General features: G+C 36.4%; 1 protein-coding gene across 4 annotated transcripts in view; it reads right to left on the bottom strand.

The window, feature by feature from the left end:
- The window catches only part of STXBP5 (syntaxin binding protein 5), a 157836-nt gene that overhangs the window by 110158 nt on the left and 28550 nt on the right, over positions 1 to 19128 (bottom strand). For all 4 annotated transcript variants that reach the window (XM_059083446.2, XM_059083450.2, XM_067010979.1 and 1 more), the window contains exon 4: positions 17812 to 17912. In XM_059083446.2, coding sequence (XP_058939429.1) covers positions 17812 to 17912 — 101 coding nt within the window. The remainder of the gene's footprint in view (positions 1 to 17811; positions 17913 to 19128) is intronic.

The raw sequence follows: 19128 nt of genomic DNA, 5'->3' as shown, positions 1-19128 counted from the left end.
CGCAACTAAGACTTCGAATGCCACAACTAAGGAGCTGGCGAGCCGCAACTAAGGAGCCTGCCTGCCACAACTAAGACCCAGAGCAACCAAATAAATAAATAAATATTAAAACAAACAAAACCCAAATATTTCATTTGAAATGTGCCTTAAACTAAAACATGAATATAGCTCAAATATTCTGAAAATTCAAAAATAAATTCAAAATAAGTAAGTCAAAATAATGACAGTTTGATTTAAAAAAATCAGAAATCCAACTTCCTGATCTGTTCTGCTATTTTGCAATTTCCCATTATTCTTCAAAAAACAGTAGTTACTGGCTTAATACAATTACATGATCAATCTTCGATTTTAATACTAACAAAATTATTTAAATAATATGTTTACAAAGTTTGAACTTATCTCCTTAAGGGTAGACATTTTGGACATATCATACAATATTTTCTGTTCCTAGCACAGCAATACCATACTGCTGCTGTTTCTCAAATATTTAAAGAAATGAAGAATAAATTCTTTACTGTTCAGAAAAAAATCTAGAACTTTTCCCTAGGCTCACTTTTTCAATATAAGCTGCCATAGTAAGACTTTTTTCCCCAGTCAACTATACAACCAACTTACATTGCTGGGAAATTTTAAGCAACTTTATGTTTTAATCTTTATCCTATTTGATATTTAACATTTTAAGGAGGAACTTAAACTGTTTACTTACTGATCTGACACGAAGACTTTAATACTGTCCCTAGAATGAGTCTTGTACACTTTAAAAAAAAATACGAATCATAGGAGTGTATTTGTACAATGCAACACCAAATTTAAAAATTACTCTGTTCCATTATTACCATCATTATTTGAGTCAACTGAGAAGGGGGAAAGCCAAATAGTTTTTATCACAATTAACTAGATAATCTTTTAACTAGCAAATTTTAATGGGTAATGAACAGGTTGGATTAGGAATAGTGAGAAAAATAAAATTCCATGTTGCAATCAAATAAAATAATACCATGCCAGTGATTTAGGGAAAGGCCAATAAGAAAATGTGGTCCCCCAAAACTTATTACTAAAACAAGCAAGTCAATCAACATGCCCTACCAAGAACTGCAAGATTCTAAATTTGGGGCAATTTAATCAGTCAGTTACCAAAACATAAAACTGGTGGTTAACACAAACTAGACTTTACTTATAATTAAGAGTGTCTTTTCAATTTGTTATATAAACATGACCTTATTTCCTTGTTTACAAAATAAGAATCTTAGCCTCCTCTGTTGAAAATTGAGACTATATAACTAAGTAAGCTTTTATGTAATAATTAAATTGATGAAACTATTATATAATTGATTATTTAAAAGGAATAACATATATTAGCATACTTAAAACTACATACACATATTAAAAACTATATACATATATTATGTACATGTCTGATACATACACATATACATATATATAGAGAGAGATTTGTTGTTATTTAATGAATCTAAGGAAGTGATCCATGATAGAAATCTAATATTTTTCAGTAAAAGTAGTCATGAAACAAATGGCACTGAATAGCCATTTCATAAGGAGTTCATATCAAAAGATGTGAAAAATACTGAAAATAAATAGAAAGTTTCAACAGTGAACCAAATATCACATATGGCAAAATACTACAGTGATGGCCCCAAAAGATCTCATCTCCCTCCCTGTATCCTCTCCCTTGTATAGTCCTCCCCTCCACTTAGGCTAGGACTGACCACGTGACTTGCATTGGGCAATGGAACATTAGCTGTTGTGCCACAACCAGAAATCTGAAAAGCACTTTCACACATTGGGGATTCTCTCTTCCTTATGCTTTTGGAACCCAGATGCCATGTGATGAAGCCAGAATAACATTTTGGAGACACTGGCCCAGCCCATACACGGCAACGACCACCAGACATGTGAGTTAGGCAAGCTAGATCATCCAAGCCACCTGAGCAACCAGATGAGTACGGTACATAGACGACTACAGGGGAAGACCATTCCTGCTGAGCCCAACTCAAGTTGCTGATCCACAGAATTGTAAGCAAACAAAATAACTGCTATTTTAGTCTCTTAAATTTTGGGATGTTTTGATATGCAGCAATAGATAATTGATCTATTACATAATATAATCCACTCAACTAAAATTTTTAGTTGAAAATGAAGACACCTATAAAAACATACAGGAAAACAAATTCTTATAGTTCTAGAATTAGGTTAAAAAGATGGCAGGAAAACTTTTTAGGAATGCAAATGCATGTATCATGAAGCTAAAACATTACCTTAGATTAAAAACAAATTCATGGACTTCCCTGGTGGCGCAGTGGTTAAAAATCCACCTGCCAATGCAGGGGACACGGGTTCTATCCCTGGTCTGGGGAGATCCCACATGCCGCGGAGTGACCAAGCCCGTTTGCTACAACTACTGAAGCCCACGTGCCTAGAGCCCGTGCTCTGCAGCAAGACTAGCTACCACAATAAGAAGCTCACGCACCGCAATGAAGAGTAGCCCCCACTCACCACAACTAGAGAAAGCCCAACTGCAGCAACGAAGACCCAACGCAGCCAAAAATAAACATAAATAAATAAATTTTTAAAAAAACAAACAAAAACCCAAATTCATGACTATTGTTTTTCACGCACTTTTATTATAAAGATTAATTTTTATTTTAATGTGATAAAGATCATAATAAATGACAGTGACTTCAGTTTTTACTGATATCAGGAGACCAGGTTAATTTAAGGCTTATGTGCTGACATTATTAAGGCAAAAGGTTATATCAAAAATAATTTATAATACATATAGTTGAGATCACATGGAAAACATGAAAACTCAGTGAACACTAATAAGGTTATATATTATAAGAATGGCATATTAAATTGAGACTGATAAGGTACTTTAAAACAGACAAGTTAAGCCAAAAAAAGGGGGTGACTGAAACCAATATAACAGAAATACACAGATGATAAAGTTGCATTCCCTCAGTGTGTCACTAAATGGAGCTGCCTTCTGAATCCTTATACTGGACTTAGACACAGATATACTTATCCTACTCAAAGCGTTACTGGGAACACAATAATTTTTATACTTGCTTGAAGAACTTAAAAAAATGTATAACATGCTAAGTTTTAGGGAGTGATACGTATATCCTATTCACTATCCTTAGCAGCAGTTTTTCAAATACTATGTAGTCAACAAGCTCCATATTAGGAAGATTTACTATTACCAATTTTCTTTAGCAAAAGAACATGCACAGCCTCCTATGTTGAAATTAATCATCCATAAGCAAGGGCATAATACACAGATGATTACAACTTTACAGTTTAATCCATAGAAAGAAATATGAACCAATAAGCTCTTTTACGTGTCTATACCACCATTTGATCAGCCCGACATGACAGGAAATATGTCATCACTTTTACAGTCTCAGCAAAATCACACTATCTTGCACCTAATAAGTACTCAATAAATATTTGTTAAATGGACAAATGAACTGTAAAAATTTGTGAGGATTTATTATGTTAATTAGCAATCAGATATTCTTTTTAAACAACTTTATTGGAGTATAATTGCTTTACAATGTTGTGTTAGTTTCTGCTGTACAAAAAAGTGGATCAGCTATATGTATACATATATCTCCATATCCCATCCCTCTTGCGTCTCCCTCCCACCCTCCCTATCCCACTCCTCTAAGTGGTCACAAAGCACCAGGTTGATCTCCCTGTGCTATGCGGCTGCTTCCCACTAGCTATCTATTTTACATTTGGTAGTGTATATATGTCATTGCTACACTCTCATTTCGTCCCAGCTTACCCCTCCCCCTCTCCTTGTCCTCAAGTCCATTCTCTATGTCCAATCAGATATTCTTGACTTATTCCTTTCTCTATCCTCATGGCCTGGCCCTAACTTAAACCATTATCACTGACTGTTAAATCAAGTCCAAGCTACCCTAAGAGTTATCTTTCAAAGCCAAGAGAGGTCACACACACCATTATCTTACTTGAAACTCTAATGGCTTCCTACCTTCTACCATAATGCTTCTGAAGCAATATTTAGTGACACACTGTGGTACAAATGTCTGAGAGAGGGGGTTATAGATGTAAAGTGTGCTGGATTTGGTCAACTGATATTCAGCAGCCTCTCCCATATCCTCCTACATGCCTTCTTGTACTGCAGATGCTAGAAAGCTAAAACCTACATTTACCAGACACTCCTACAACTGGAAATCTAGATGAAATTAAGTTTCTACTAACTGGATGTGCTTAAGATTTATAAGCAGAAGTGAGGCAGAGACCATCTTCCTGCTGATGTTTCTGCTGACAAGAATGTTCATGAAAACCTGAGAGGTAAGAGGCACTAAGAGATAGCAGTGGGGACCAGATACAGCATTCCCAGATCTACTCCTTAGATGCACATGGTGAGACACAGTCGTACCGCAGGAATATTACGTTCTAAAACTCAATACTTCTAGCACACTTCCAAACATTTTATAAACAGCTATATCCTTGAATTAAATCCCTTTATGCTAAAAATACCTACAGTGCTTTCTGTTCCTGTGTTGAACCCTGACTAATACAGCAAAGAAATGTACCTTATTTGCTACTTATCTATGATAGTTTATAGTAACCAAAAAAATACCCACTTATAATGTATCTTGTTCAGGCAACATTATTCATTTAATGATTTAAAGTTGGAAAAAGGTTAAGAATAACTTTCTTATAATTGCATAAAACGCTTTTCAAGAAGTAGACCTTGTCCTTGTTTTCAAAATTATCATTGTTAGACACCTAACAATGTCTAACAAGATACAGTTCCCAAAACACCTGAGACTGCTTTATGACTTAGTACATCTGAACATAATGGAAATTCCCTTTCCCCTTTGTCAGTGTGGGAAATTGCTACTAACTCTATAAATCTGTTCATATGGGCTCCTTTGTAATGCTTTATCTAAAATTCCCCAAACATGGTAATATGTCCTTTTTCTGGTTAATCTTTAAAATTTCATTAAGAAAATTTCACTACATTTATATTATATCACGTTTTCTACTGCATTGTAATTAGTCATTTCATCTACCTTAGACAATTATAACTTCCATGTCTTTCCGGAATTGATGACAGTATTTGCATGAACCAGAATCTTAATGTTTATCAAGTGAATTAATGCAAAAGAAAATAAAAAAGCAAGTATTAGATACTTTTCTTAAATTAATTGTACCTTATACTGTTATTAGATGAAAATTTAAGTTTGCATTAATGAACATGGAAATATATTAAAACAGCAGTCAGCTGAAAGCAATTTATAAATCTGTTCAAAGGATTTCCTTTTTATTTGTAGTCCCACATACTTTTTCTGATAAACTGTCATAGCTACTTTAGAAAAATCTTCATCACATCTATAACACAGCAGTACAATGTAATAAATATTTCAAAATATAAGCTTCAGAGATTTTTGAAGGTCATTTTACATTTGTATTGATTTACTATATGCTTTATCAATTACATCTCAATTTTTACAAAACATTTAAGAACTTCTGGAAATATACCAAATAAATCATGGTATTAACCTTCCTTGTGAAATGAGACCTTACTGTAACATCATCAATGGCTATCAAAAAAACTGAGTATCAGTAAGGAAAACAGTAAGTATCAAATAGGAAAACAGTATATGTCAACTACAGAAATAATAAATAACATCCAAAAAAACCCCCAAACAAACTGTTCCTTGTTATACAGGGGGTTTCTTAAAGTTCTGTTTTTTTTTTTTTTTTTTTTTTTTTTTTGCGGTACGCGGGCTTCTCACTGTTGTGGCCTCTCCCTTTGCAGAGCACAGGCTCCGGACGCGCAGGCTCAGCGGCCATGGCTAACGGGCCCAGCCGCTCCGCGGCATGTGGGATCTTCCCAGACCGGGGCACAAACCCGTGTCCCCTGCATCGGCAGGCACACTCTCAACCACTGCGCCACCAGGGAAGCCCTAAAGTTCTGTTTTTAATGACACTATCTTGAGGAATGAAGATGAGAGTGTTTTTATATAACAAATGCTATGATAAACAAAAGCAGTCTGGGACTCATCAGCAACTGTTAACTATATTTTTTTCCATTTCTGTATTAGATTGCTCTCTATTGTTTGGATAAGTATACTCTATATATCTTCCAGTCTATGGCTTGATTATTAAAGAAGTTTCTCACTCTCTGTGTATATATATACACACACACATAAATATTACCCTATTTGTACATTTATGCAAACTTACTATCTCAGTCATTTTTTATTAGTTTTTATTACGCTTGTCTCCTTTAAAATTTACTCTTTCCATAAGTCATATTAACAGCCTGGAACAACATATTCTTCCATATTTTTTCTCCATGTTCATTAAATACACATAAGACAACATGAATTTGGGGTGGGGAGGGAGTCATTGTTTTTAAAAAGAGTACTGTACAAATTACTCTGAATCTTGTGTTCTTATGCATCAGCACCTGGTGGATGGGGTTTGTCTTTTAACTTTATGGTAAGTGTGTTTGTTGTACAGAACTTTTAATCCTTTCCTTTTTAGCTTGTGGGTTTTTTTTGTATGCTATTTAAGCACACCTGGCTCAGGTCTTACAGATATTCCCTGTGTCACTTTCTTTTAAGTTTTAATTTTTCTGTGTTCATTTTGCATTTAAATCTTTAACTGGCTTGCAATTTATTTTACTTAATGAGGTAGGGACCACTTTTCCCTATTTAGGTAAGAGTGTCACAGCATCTTTTGTTTATTGCATCCTTTTTTGTTTGTAATACCACCTCTATCATATATCAACCGTGTGTGATCTCTCTCTCTTCATATACATGTTTCTGGAGTCCATTTACTGTGTTTTCATTAATTTCTCTTTCTCTTGTAATTACTGTACCATTTTAATTTCTATACCTTTATAATAATTTTTGATATTTAATAAAATAAGCCCCATCATCTTTCTTTTTCAAAACTGTCCTGGTTTCTCTGAGCCTTTCTTTTTTCCAAATGAATTTTAGATCAGCTTATTTCCAAATGAATTTTAGATCAGCTTATTAAGTCCAATGAACAATGGCGTTAAAATTTAGATTGAAATACTACTGAATTTATAGATTTGGAGAGGAGTGACATTTTAAAACTTGAGTATTCCTTCCTTTGAAGCTCTCCATTTGTTTAAATCTTCTTTTATTCCTTCAATAAAGTTTTAGTATTTTCTCCACACAGATCGTATACATTTTTGCTAGTGTTATTTCTAGGAACACTGTAACCTTTGTTGCATGATCTGTGCTTTTTTTCCCTTTTCCTTCCATTGTCTTTCAAACTTTGAGTAATTATGCTTTATGTATATCTTTTATAAACAGTTTAATAAATGTATTTTGTTTTTTAATCCAATCTCAAAATCTCAGATGATTTTAGTATATTTACAATGATTTTCATTACTGATATAGTTGAACTAAGTTTTTAACCATCCTTTTTCTTTCTATCATTTTATTTCTTTTCCTGACCCATATTTATTTTCTTCATTTCCTTCTCTAATGGTTTTAATATTATATATTTTCCATATTTTCTATATTTTCTATCTTAGCAGTTACTCTTAACACTTCTATGACACAGCTAACTTTACAGCTTCCTAACAAAGTCTGAAAGAATAAGTATTGCGGGGGACTTAAGTGTCAGATAAATGTTATATTTTTTGAGTTCTTTCATAGCTGACAATGTTAGAATATAGCTCAAAAAGGTATTTCTAATTTTATTGGTTATGTCAGAAGTTAGACCTTTCAACCTAAAGATATTTTAGCTCCACAAAACTTTCTTCACTTATGCCTCTGATTACTACTTCTCTCCCCATTGTACTGTTTTCTCCTGTCTTCTCCACCCAAAAGATCCCTACAATTCTTGGGCTGAAATCTCCATCCTCTGCCTTTATCTTATCACTGTCTCTATCTTATTCGCCCCATTGCTCTAAAAAAGTATTTTTATTTTTAAGCAAATTACAATAAATAAATTTTAACTTTAAGTTAGACTAAAGAGAAGGATAGATAAAAATCAAGAAATTAGGTATCAATAAGAGGTAAGAATAAAATTAATAAATCCACAAACTACTTCATTTGGAAGACAGTGAAATAGAACAACTTCTGATAAATCATATTAGAAATATGTTAATACAAAGTGAGAAAGGGAATATAGAAAATACAAAAGTAAATTTAAGTACACAAGAATACAGTGGGATACAAGCCTCTAATCTTAATGAAATTCATCATACTCTGAATCATGAAATTTATTCAAGAAAGAGGAAATCAAAAAGGATCAATAGGGGCTTCCCTGGTGGCGCAGTGGTTGAGAATCCGCCTGCCAATGTAGGGAACACGGGTTCGTGCCCCGGTCCGGGAAGATCCCAAGTGCCGCGGAGCGGCTGGGCCCGTGAGCCATGGCCGCTGAGCCTGCGCGTCCGGAGCCTGTGCTCCGCAATGGGAGAGGCCACAACAGTGAGAGGCCCGCATATCACAAAAAAAAAAAAAAAAAAAAAAAAAAAAAAAGGATCAATAACCATAAATGAAACTCAACATATTTAAAGTATGTACAAAAAAATTTCTAACCCTAAAAAGTTTAAGTATACTCTGAAAATATTCAGAAAATAGATAATTCCTCTATTAATTTCTCTGACCTAGAACAGGAAGGAAGGGAGGGAGGAAAGACAGACAGAAAAGTTACTCAATTCTTTAATATGAGGGAAGGATGCTGATACCAAAATTGGAATATAACTTTTTCCTGTTATTGTCAATCTCATGAACAGAAGTAAAAACCCTGAAGAATATATTGACAATCATATTTAACAATATAAAATAATTTTCAACTTTATTCAAAAAATTTCACAGGCATACAAGAATGCTTAATGTTAGGAAATCTATTAATGTCATAGATTAAATCAATACGGAAAAGAGAAGTGAAAAATCACATGATAATCTAAAAAGATGTTATAAAGGCATTCAATTAAAATTTAACTTCCATAATTGACCACCAACTCATAGGGGGACTATCTTAAATCTACATCCTATATTATGCTTAACAGTAAAACCCTAGAAGCAGTATTATAAAAATTATTACAAAGAAAAAGATATTTGCTATCAACAATATCATTGAACACTGTTCTGGAAGTACTTGCTGATACAGTAAGGCAGAAAAATGAAAAATAAAATTTTCACTTTCATTTTGAAAATCCCTGCCAAATTATTACAGATGGAAGTCTGCTGTACCTCACAGGCATGCTGGTTTAGGAAAAAGAAATACACTGCTCAAAGCTCTACTCTCCCATCTTACTCTTCTTACAAAAAAAGAAAAAATTTAAAAGCTCTGCTATGAACCAAAGACCAAATAGCACTCCAAGGGTAATCAAACAACCTAGCCAGTTTTGGATTAGTGAGAGGAATAAAGATTATATATAAAGTTAGTTTGGAGCAAATACTCTTGTTTTTTTCTGTTTGAGGACTCTCCCTCTTAGAACCTATCTCCCAGGTAATTAACACAGTCTGTGGAGGATCATGCCTTCTAGAAAAAAGAGATTCCCCTCTGTTTCTGCAATGGCAATGTGGTACCAATCAAACATTTTTTTTTTGAGCATTTACTAGATGTCAGGCATTGAGACTGCTGCTGAGAATAAAATAAGGAAAATACTTACAATTTATTTTGTAATCGAGAAGATAATCAAGAAACCAAGGCAGTAAGAGTAAGAATGGTATGTGCTATTTTAGGGAAAGAACACCATACTATGGGGTAATACAAAACCTAGTCTTGGGAACTTACAGAAAAACCTGTAAAGGAAATGACACGACTTCAAAGATGAACAGGCATTAGCTAGCCATGGAAAGAGAATCCTAAGTGTCCTTTGAGCAGGGAGATAAGCTCATACAAATATGCGGGAGAGAGGATAGTTCATTAAAAAACTGAAAAGTCAGGGTGGCTGGATTATAATCATTAAAGAGAGGCAGAAATATAGTGAAATAAAATTATGGTGATTAAAAAGAAGAGTCACAGATCTTGCAAGATCTTTTAGGGAATGCTAAATATTTAAGTTTCAACTTCATTTTGAAGGCAGTGAAAAGTACAGTGGACATTGGTTGTTTATCTACCTACCATGCACTCTTCAGTCCACTTCCTCCTAATATTAGTTAGATGTCCATTAGAGTACCTGTATCTTACCCAAGTTACCCATATATTGATAGTTTGGGAGACACTTAAACCAAACTGAATTCCAGAGATAAGCCAAACCAAGCAGGGCAATTCCATGTACTTGCTGCCATTTTAAGTCAGATAATCCAAGTCTAAAACCAATTAGATACATTCCCTCTATGAAGGTCAACAGCTTTGGGATCTCAATTACATCTGCAAAATCCCTCCACAGCAGTACCTTGATTAGAATTGAATACTTAGGAGAAGATGTGTGTTTACCAGGGGGTAGGACTCTTGGGGACCACCTTAGAATTCTGCCTCTAATAGTCTTCCCTTTATCCTCCAAAGATTCAATCCCTCCATTCACCCATCTCAATATTCCCAAAGTCTCAACCAATCACAACATTAATTCAAGTCCAAAATCTCAAAATATCAGCTCAAAAATTCCAAAACTCATCATCTAAATATGTTGCAGATTAGGGTCCTGAGTGTTACCATTCAGTATAGATAGATCTTGGGCAAAATTCCACTCCATCCGTGGACCTATGAAACTGAAGAGACAGATTATTTGCCCCCAACACTCCAAGCATTCAATGGTTGGACAGGCGTAGGATAACAACTGTAGAAATTCCTGTTCAAAATGAAAAAAAGTGGAAGGTAAAAAGGACTCCATAACAGTTTAGAAATCCAGGTGGGCAAATGTGGGCTTTGTCTTAATCAGCTTCAAGCCCAGGGAATAAGCCTCTGTGGCTCTCAGTTCTGCCCTCTTAATCATCCTTTTTCATGAAAGACAGCAACTGTTTACAGCTGAGTACTTTTATGGGCCTGATTCCGGATGCAGCCTCCTTTCACATTGTACTCTGTTTCTTTAAGTCCCAGCTGGCAATGTTTCTGCTGTACAACTTTCTCAAGAAACTTGTGGGTCTTGAACACATTTCACTGGGTCTTCTGCATTAGCAAAAGTCACACCCACAAATCTTTTGGAGATAACACCTTCTCTAGCTAGGCTGCTGCTGAGAGGCCTGAGGAATGATACTCAAACTTCCTACAGGCTATTTGGTTGAGAAGATCTGTAGGGCATTCGCAATCCCTTAAAAGAGCCCTTTATGTGATTAAACACTTTGACCTTTTGGTCTATAGAAGATTTTTAGTGAAAAGTTGTTCAGCCACACCCTCATGTTTTTCCCTATGCCACACTTTCAGAAGCAATCTCCCTTTTGCCATATAGATCAGGGTAAGAATTTCCCAAATCATCAAGTCCTGGTTCATCTAACGATTCTTCCATCAATTTATTTCTCTCCTCTTGCATTTTACTATAAAGCAGCAAGAAAAAGTCAGATCACACCTCCAAGCCTTTCCTTGGAAATCTCCTCAGCTAAATATACAAGTTAACACTTATACATTGTGCAAGAGACACTTCTTTTAAGCTTCCTGCCACTATATAACAAGTAACTTCCTCCAATTTCCAAAATCATGCTCCTGTCTTCCTTCTGAGCTCTCTCTGGCAGCAGTCGCCAAGTCCAGAGTCCTGCAAACAGCCTGTCAAGACAATTTAGGCTTCTCTATCATGTTTCCTCTGCTCACTGCCCAATTCCAAAGTGATTTCTACATCTTTAGGTATTTGTTACAGGTATCTCCTCCTTTCATATCTTTTTATACCTGAGTACATTATAAAGCCCTTGTGCAACTAGGCCAGTCTCTTTGACTGTCTCTAATTCCCTTGTCAGGATTTCTTAGTTATTAATTTACTCTAGGAAGTTATCCAACATTTCCTGACTTTCACAGTCTCAAGGTCATCAAATCAAAACAGTTTTTTTCTCTGAACCCTGAGAATGTTTGCTTCTTTTTAAAATTTTGTCTCAGTGGTTCTCTACACTTAAAATTCCCAAGGTGACTCCTCATTTCCATATCAACAAGCAACTCTTTGTGGATTAGAATGAATCTGGAGTAGTAGACCCCTCTGCCTGACTTCCTAACAAGTCTGGATATCATTCCACTCCTTTGTTTCAGTCCTGAATTTCCTCTCACCAAATCATTCTCATTTCTAATGCTTGTATACTTTTCATTAACCTGCTTTCAAAGAAAAATATTTTGCCATTACCACAAAAACTGTAATTCTAGGTGTAGCATCTGTTCCAAGATTATGATTTTTTTTCTTGTTAAATATGTGAATGAATTAATTCAAAATCTTTGGAAGACCTGTGCAGACTTTTTGAGGGCCGATATCTAGCTAAATTCTCTTTTACAGCTATGCCCTGTTCTTGTGCAGACTAAGCAAACTGTAAGCCTCATAAATATGCAAAACACAGTATTTAGGTAGTATCATAATAAGAATATAAGGGGACAAATTAGTTTTTGTTTCTACATTATTTTATTTATGCTACTAAGAAAATCTGATGCTACGGCAGCAGTCAGTTCCTGAAGTACCTTATAAGCACCAACTCTCCCAACTGCTGTGTTGTTATCTGAATGGATTACTCCCTTTATCAGTTTTTTCTTTCCCCTTTAGAGGACTTTGGACATTGATGCTCCATTGATAATTGTTAAGATGAAATTTTGATTATTAATGAGTTATTATTAATCCATATAATACAGTATTTTCCTAACCATTAGTTTAGAATGCATGCATGCTTATTTTATTCCCTAAACCAATAGATGTATCTATCATCAAATGAAAAAGCTTAAATCAGAGTAAATAAACTGTAAATCAGAGTGTTAGAATAAAAGAAAACATACCTTTAAAAGAAATGTATTGGTTTCAATAAACAGACTCAGCAATTCAGGGGTCTAATATATTTATGGAGAAAAGATTCTATCCTCTGAAATTTCACTTAGGGAATAGTAAGTCCTAAACAGGAAAGCCCAGATACATAGTTTATTCTTATTTAAAAACTGTTATGCAAAAATTTAACATGGGCTTCCCTGGTGGCGCAGCGGTTGAGAGTCCGCCTGCCGATGCAGGGGACACAGTCCTGGAAGATCCCACATGCCGCGGAGCGGCTGGGCCCGTGAGCCATGGCTGCTGAGCCTGTGCGTCCGGAGCCTGTGCCCCGCAACGGGAGAGGCCACAACAGTGAGAGGCCGGCGTACCGCAAAAAAAAAAAAAAAATTTAACATGGATAAGAATATCGGTCATGCTAATTCAAGGTGATGAAGAAAGACTAGCTGACAGTTGTAGTTGCTTATAAACCCACAACTTCCTCCAATTAAACTTCCTTTAAAGGAAAAAAAAACATAGAGGCTAAATGGAACATATTCTGATAAGGCAACTGCCAGATAGAATTTTACTTGTCAAATTCACAGTTTTTACCAAAACCAACACACAAAGCAGTGAAGTAACGTCTAAATTCATGTAGTTAAACCAAGACTTGAGACTTCAATTTCTATATTTTTTTCTTAAAAACCATAAAAGTGAAATTCTGTCAAAATATCCACATTACGTGGTTGCATAACAGTGTGAACGCTACTGAACTGTGCACTTAAAAATGGTTAAGAGAGTAAACTTTATGTTATGTATATTATAGCACAATTTTTTTAAAACCAGAAAAAATCTACATTATGAAAAAATACAGTTTAAATCATTACAATTTCTATTTATGTGAATTTCTACTAAAATGAGAATTTAATTATTAAAATAAGACAATACTACAATAAAAACTTTGAATTACTTAACAATTGTTCAGAATGTAATAAAACTGGTTTATAAAATTTTCATATTTCTCCTCCCTTTCCTAGTTTCAGAAATAAAAATGCAAATAGCGTGCTTCCCTGGTGGCGCAGTGGTTGAGAGTCCGCCTGCCAATGCAGGGGACACGGGTTCGTGCCCCGGTCCGAGAAGATCCCACGTGCCGCGGAGCGGCTGGACCCGTGAGCCATGGTCACTGAGCCTGCGTGTCCGGAGCCTGTGCTCCACAACGGGAGAGGCCACAGCGGTGAGAGGCCCACGTACCGAAAAAAAAAAAAAAATGCAAATAGCAAAAAAATGAAATAGAGTAACTTAACTATTAAGTTAGCCCAAATCCACTGTGGAATGAGGGGAAAACTAACTAGGCTATTGCTTATTGTACTTCAATGACAACAATAAAAAAATAAAAATAAGCTGTGTGGTAGTTATTACAAGTATTCATAAATATTCTAGCTCTTTTTCTTCTTGGTTAGATGAGTAAAACTAGGGATGGCCACGTGACTTGCTCTGGGCCAAGAAATGAGAGTGGAAGAGATAGTATCACTTCCAGGCAGAAGCTTTAAGAGCCAAAACATGCCTCACCATATTCTTTTTCTCTCCGCTACAGCGACTGGTAATTGTAAAGACTGGCTGTTCCTCAGCCAGGATTCTGGAATAAAACTGATAATGAAAAGGAAGAGAGTTCCAGCAAATCCACAAAGAACATACAGCATAAGTAAAAATAAACTGTTGCTCTTTTAAGTCTTTCAGATTTTGAGTATTTTGTTACCACAGCATAACACCAGACTATCCTGATACAGATATAAAAACTGAATGCAAGGCAGTTGTGTAAAGAAAAGAATGGATTTGTACAAATGAGAGGGATGGAAGGATGGGCAGGAAGTGACAGGCTTCTATCCCTCCCCCGCCTGGGGCAGCTGCTCCAACAGAAGGCTTCCATCAGAGTACTGATTACAGGGCATTAGGAAAAGTCGTGAATGACAGCGAGCTCAGGGTGAGGGGCAGAATAAGCCTTGCCACCACAGGCAGGTTGCTAGACCTCGGGGAAAGCCTCCGCTATGCCTTCCCCTCCCAACCTGTAACCAGGTGCTGAGGAAACGTAGGCTCCTCCCAAATGCCATCTCTCTCGTTCTTGCCATTTGAGGAAATCTGAACTTTAGTCTTGAGAGAATATAACAAGGTTCATCCATGAGGCATCGGGTCCATTTCTTAGCACGCAAGTACAAAAGCTGCCAAACAAGTTTGTAGCCATCCTAGAGGATTTCATCCAAAGAAGATATTCAAGGACCAAGTTACTCATGCTACAGTTTCTTGTTGTCCTAATAAAGGCCGAGGAGAAGCTCAACTTTGAACAGAATCAACTAGTTTTTGCTGGTGAGGTGGGTAAAGTGTATTACAGAACTCAAAACTGGGAACTCCATCAGTTCATTTCATTTGTAACTTTTAGGATCACCTCATACAATCATACAGGCTGTGCCCTGCATAACAGCACCCAACCAAGGAGGGGAGTGGTGGGTGGACTCTGAAGCTGCATCCACCAAGAAGGGCTACTTTTTTGTATTTCACACAAAGGTGCCTTCTATTTGCCAAGATATGTGCCTACAGGTACCTCAGAGACTAGCTTACTGTTCCTTATCCACATTTATCAGAATTTCTTGGAGACCATCCTTAGGGGTGCTATAGAGGAGACTGACTATGTACCAGACAATCATGGGACTCTGACCACTCTGGAACTCCTTGAGGTTTGATCCTTCCTGAAGATTACCATGATAACCTGCAGTGTATGTTTGTGAACTTGGACCACATATTGCCACAATCCTGTGTCTCAGTGACCGAATATGGGCATGCCACCAGAGAATGAGTTATCAGAAATATTCTTCTACTAGAATTCTACATCCTGGAAGAAACCCTTCAGTGGATGGTGGTTTAAGAGAACTTCTACAGCACTACACCGATCAAATGACACCACTCTGATGTGCTAGAGCACAGGTTTTCTTAACTTTGACACTATTGATATTTTGGACCAGATAATTCTTTTTTTTTTTTTTTTTTTTTTTTTGCGGTACGCGGGCCTCTCACTGTCGTGGCCTCTCCCGTTGTGGAGCACAGGCTCCGGACGCACAGGCCCAGCGGCCACGGCTCACGGGCCCAGCCGCTCCGCGGCACGTGGGATCCTCCCGGACCGGGGCACGAACCCGCGTCTCCTGCACCGGCAGGCGGACTCCCAACCACTGCGCCACCAGGGAAGCCCAGATAATTCTTTGTTATGGGATGGGGGGCTGTCTTGCGATTTGTAACATATTTGACAGTAGCCCTGGTTTTATCTACTAGATGTCATTAGCACTGCTCGCCCACCCCCAACTCCAAACTGTATAAAAAAATGTCTCCAGACATTGTCAAATGCCCTCTGGCGGGTAAAAATGCACCAGGTTGACAACAACTCTGCTAGATCTACACTTCCATTTCCAGTATGAGACTGACGGCAAGAAGATATGTACTGGGACTAAGATGCCCACCACTATTTCCACCAGCCGGTATGGCATCTGAGGCTAATGGAGGGCTCCCCTTGAGATCCCACTGGCAAACAGACAAAGAAACTCTGCCCAGCAAGGTGAGATAGCCCTACTCCCATCAGGCAGAAAAGTATGAACCTTGACTTTTTGCTTGCTTTTCCTCCCCTATCTCATCCCTCCCCCCTTCCATTAACCCCTCCTTCTACTTCTCCTAGAAGCAGAACCACGATTCCAAGCCACTTAGATGATTTATCTTCCCAGACAAGATGTAACCCAATAGGAAACTTTGCTACTGACCCCCTGCCAGCTCTGGCCTGGCATACAATGTAGACATGCCCTGGCATTGGCTAGAAAAGTCTGGATTGCTATATTTCGAGCAGCCTCTTTAGCTTGCCTACTTTGGAAAGCCACTGTGGGCAGGAGCCCAGGCTCACAAACAGACTGGTCAGTTTATACAACCTGAATGGATGGATATTTATCAAAACAGGGACATGGTCTGATCCTTGGACATGCATTGGGCAGTCTAATGCCTGCCTTCCCACAGGCATGGCCTGACACTAACTCCACTGCATTTAGATACTAGCTAGACCTAGATTTCTTAACCTTAACACACAAACACACACCAAAAATTTATCTCATAAGCAATGGGGGAGGGGGGACTATATTCCTTACTCATAGTTCATGCCAAAATAAGTTCCGTATGAATCAAAGTTTAAGCATAAAAATGCAGCTATAAGAACACTATAAAAAATATGAGAGAACGTTTAATAAAATTGGAGTGAAAATGGCCTTTCCAATCAAAGCACAAAATTCAGGTCATGTGAGAGATTTCTTTGACCAAGTCGTTCCATGTCTACAAATTTACCTTACAGATATACTTGCGTAAGTGGACAAAGAAATATATGTAACATCACAGAGCATAATGAACAGCAGACTGAAAATGATATGTGTCCATTTATATCAAATCCAATCCTGGATATATGAAATGTCCAGTCAATTGATGAAGACTGACGGAATAAAATATGGCACTTTGATACAATGAAATATCATGTAGTTATGAAAATGACTAAAGAAGATTTAAATATACCAATATGAAATGACCTATCAGATATATTGCTAAGTAAACACAAGTTACAGAAAGAATATGTAATGCCTTTCCTTTTATGCAAATAAAATAGCTATATGGAGAGATTTTTGCTTATGTATACAGACTGTAAGTATGTCTAGAAGGACACAAAAGAAATTTATGTGGGTACCTCTGGAGAGCAAGATGAGTCTGGAAAGGAAGGAAACTTGCTTTTTATTGTATATGCTTTGAAGTTTTTGAATTAGTTTTCAGATTGTGCATAAAATCCATCACAAAAAAATGAAATTAAAGGATAAAATTCAAAGCAAAAACTTTCAAAAAAGAATAGCAAATAACATATACATATATAAAATAACTGAGAAAATTCTTACCTTTCTCTGCAAAATTTAAGTGAATGTAGTATGGCAGGTCTCTTTTGACGTAAATTCCATAAATGTAAGGTGTCATCAGCCAAGGCACTCACAAGAGCTCCCTTAAAAATAAAGTGTAATATATTTTATATAGAATACATTTACAAACGTTAATGCTACCAAAAAAATCTTCCCAAATTTCAAAACTCTCTGCCAATAGATTTAGTTCTGAGAAACATTTGCCTCACCCAAATTCTAAACAGCAGATGTAAAAGGGTGTATTATGTGTATACATACGTACAAAAATTACGTTTCAACTTCAACAATTTAAAGTATAATTTAATACCTTATAAACTAAAAGTGTACTAGGATCTAGTTAGATATAGTTATAATTGATAACTAGTTATGTAAAATTAGAAGTCAGACTATAAGTTACTTGGTCCCTATAGTTCATCCTTCCTTGACTATATATGAAGTAACCTTCCCATTTTATTTGGCTTAAAACAAATCCTTACGAGTGCACTCTGCTTGGATCATAATTCTACCACTAGAATGATATGGAAAACAAAAATAGCATTCAGCACTGTATAATTTCAATGTCCAAAGGGCTGAAAAATCTTACTAATTTAGAAAGTTAAAACAGCTGATACTATTAAATACTATTAAGTCTGGAGAAGAAAACCTCTGGCAGTATGTGAGAATCATGCAAGGGGCTCAGTCTCACCCCAGACCTGAAAAATCAGAAATTTCAGAGCAAGGACCATCGCAGGTGTATTTTAAAAAATCTCCAGAGGTGTTTCTGATGTGTGAATACGATTAAGAATCTATAGGCTAAGGCTGATTTATTAAGACATATGAATGTTTTTCCTCAAAAGAGGGAGATACTCCTCATCTACACTGAGAGAATAAGATAAAAGATGCAACATGAAGAACTTTAATTTCAAAAAAGATTTGCAATTCCAGTCCTTTAGGTTATTATAAGAAACCTTAAAATTTCCCTCTTTTAAAATAGGAGAGTTTCTCATTTATCTAAGAGAAATAAAATAGCTCTGAAGACAAGATTTACATTAAATGATCTCTCCAAGTCCTTTCCAATTTGAAATTCTATGAGGGCTACTCTACTGTGTAACTCCTATTGCTACAACATGACTATTGGAAAACAGAAATACAGGAAGCCCACATACTACTCTTCCTTGCACTAGAAAGCATCCTCTTATCTCTATCACTTTGAAGCAGAGAAACTAAAAGGATTCAGAGTATCAAAGATTTGTACTTTTCATTCTTACTTCTACCAGTTTCAGACCAGGTCATCTTCTTTCTCAAGATGTTTGCCCCATC

This window comes from Kogia breviceps, chromosome 13, assembly GCF_026419965.1.
Source record: "Kogia breviceps isolate mKogBre1 chromosome 13, mKogBre1 haplotype 1, whole genome shotgun sequence".
NCBI lineage: Eukaryota > Metazoa > Chordata > Mammalia > Artiodactyla > Physeteridae > Kogia > Kogia breviceps.
The sequence above is the reverse complement of the archived record's forward strand: the minus strand, read 5'-3'. Positions and strand labels throughout refer to the sequence as shown.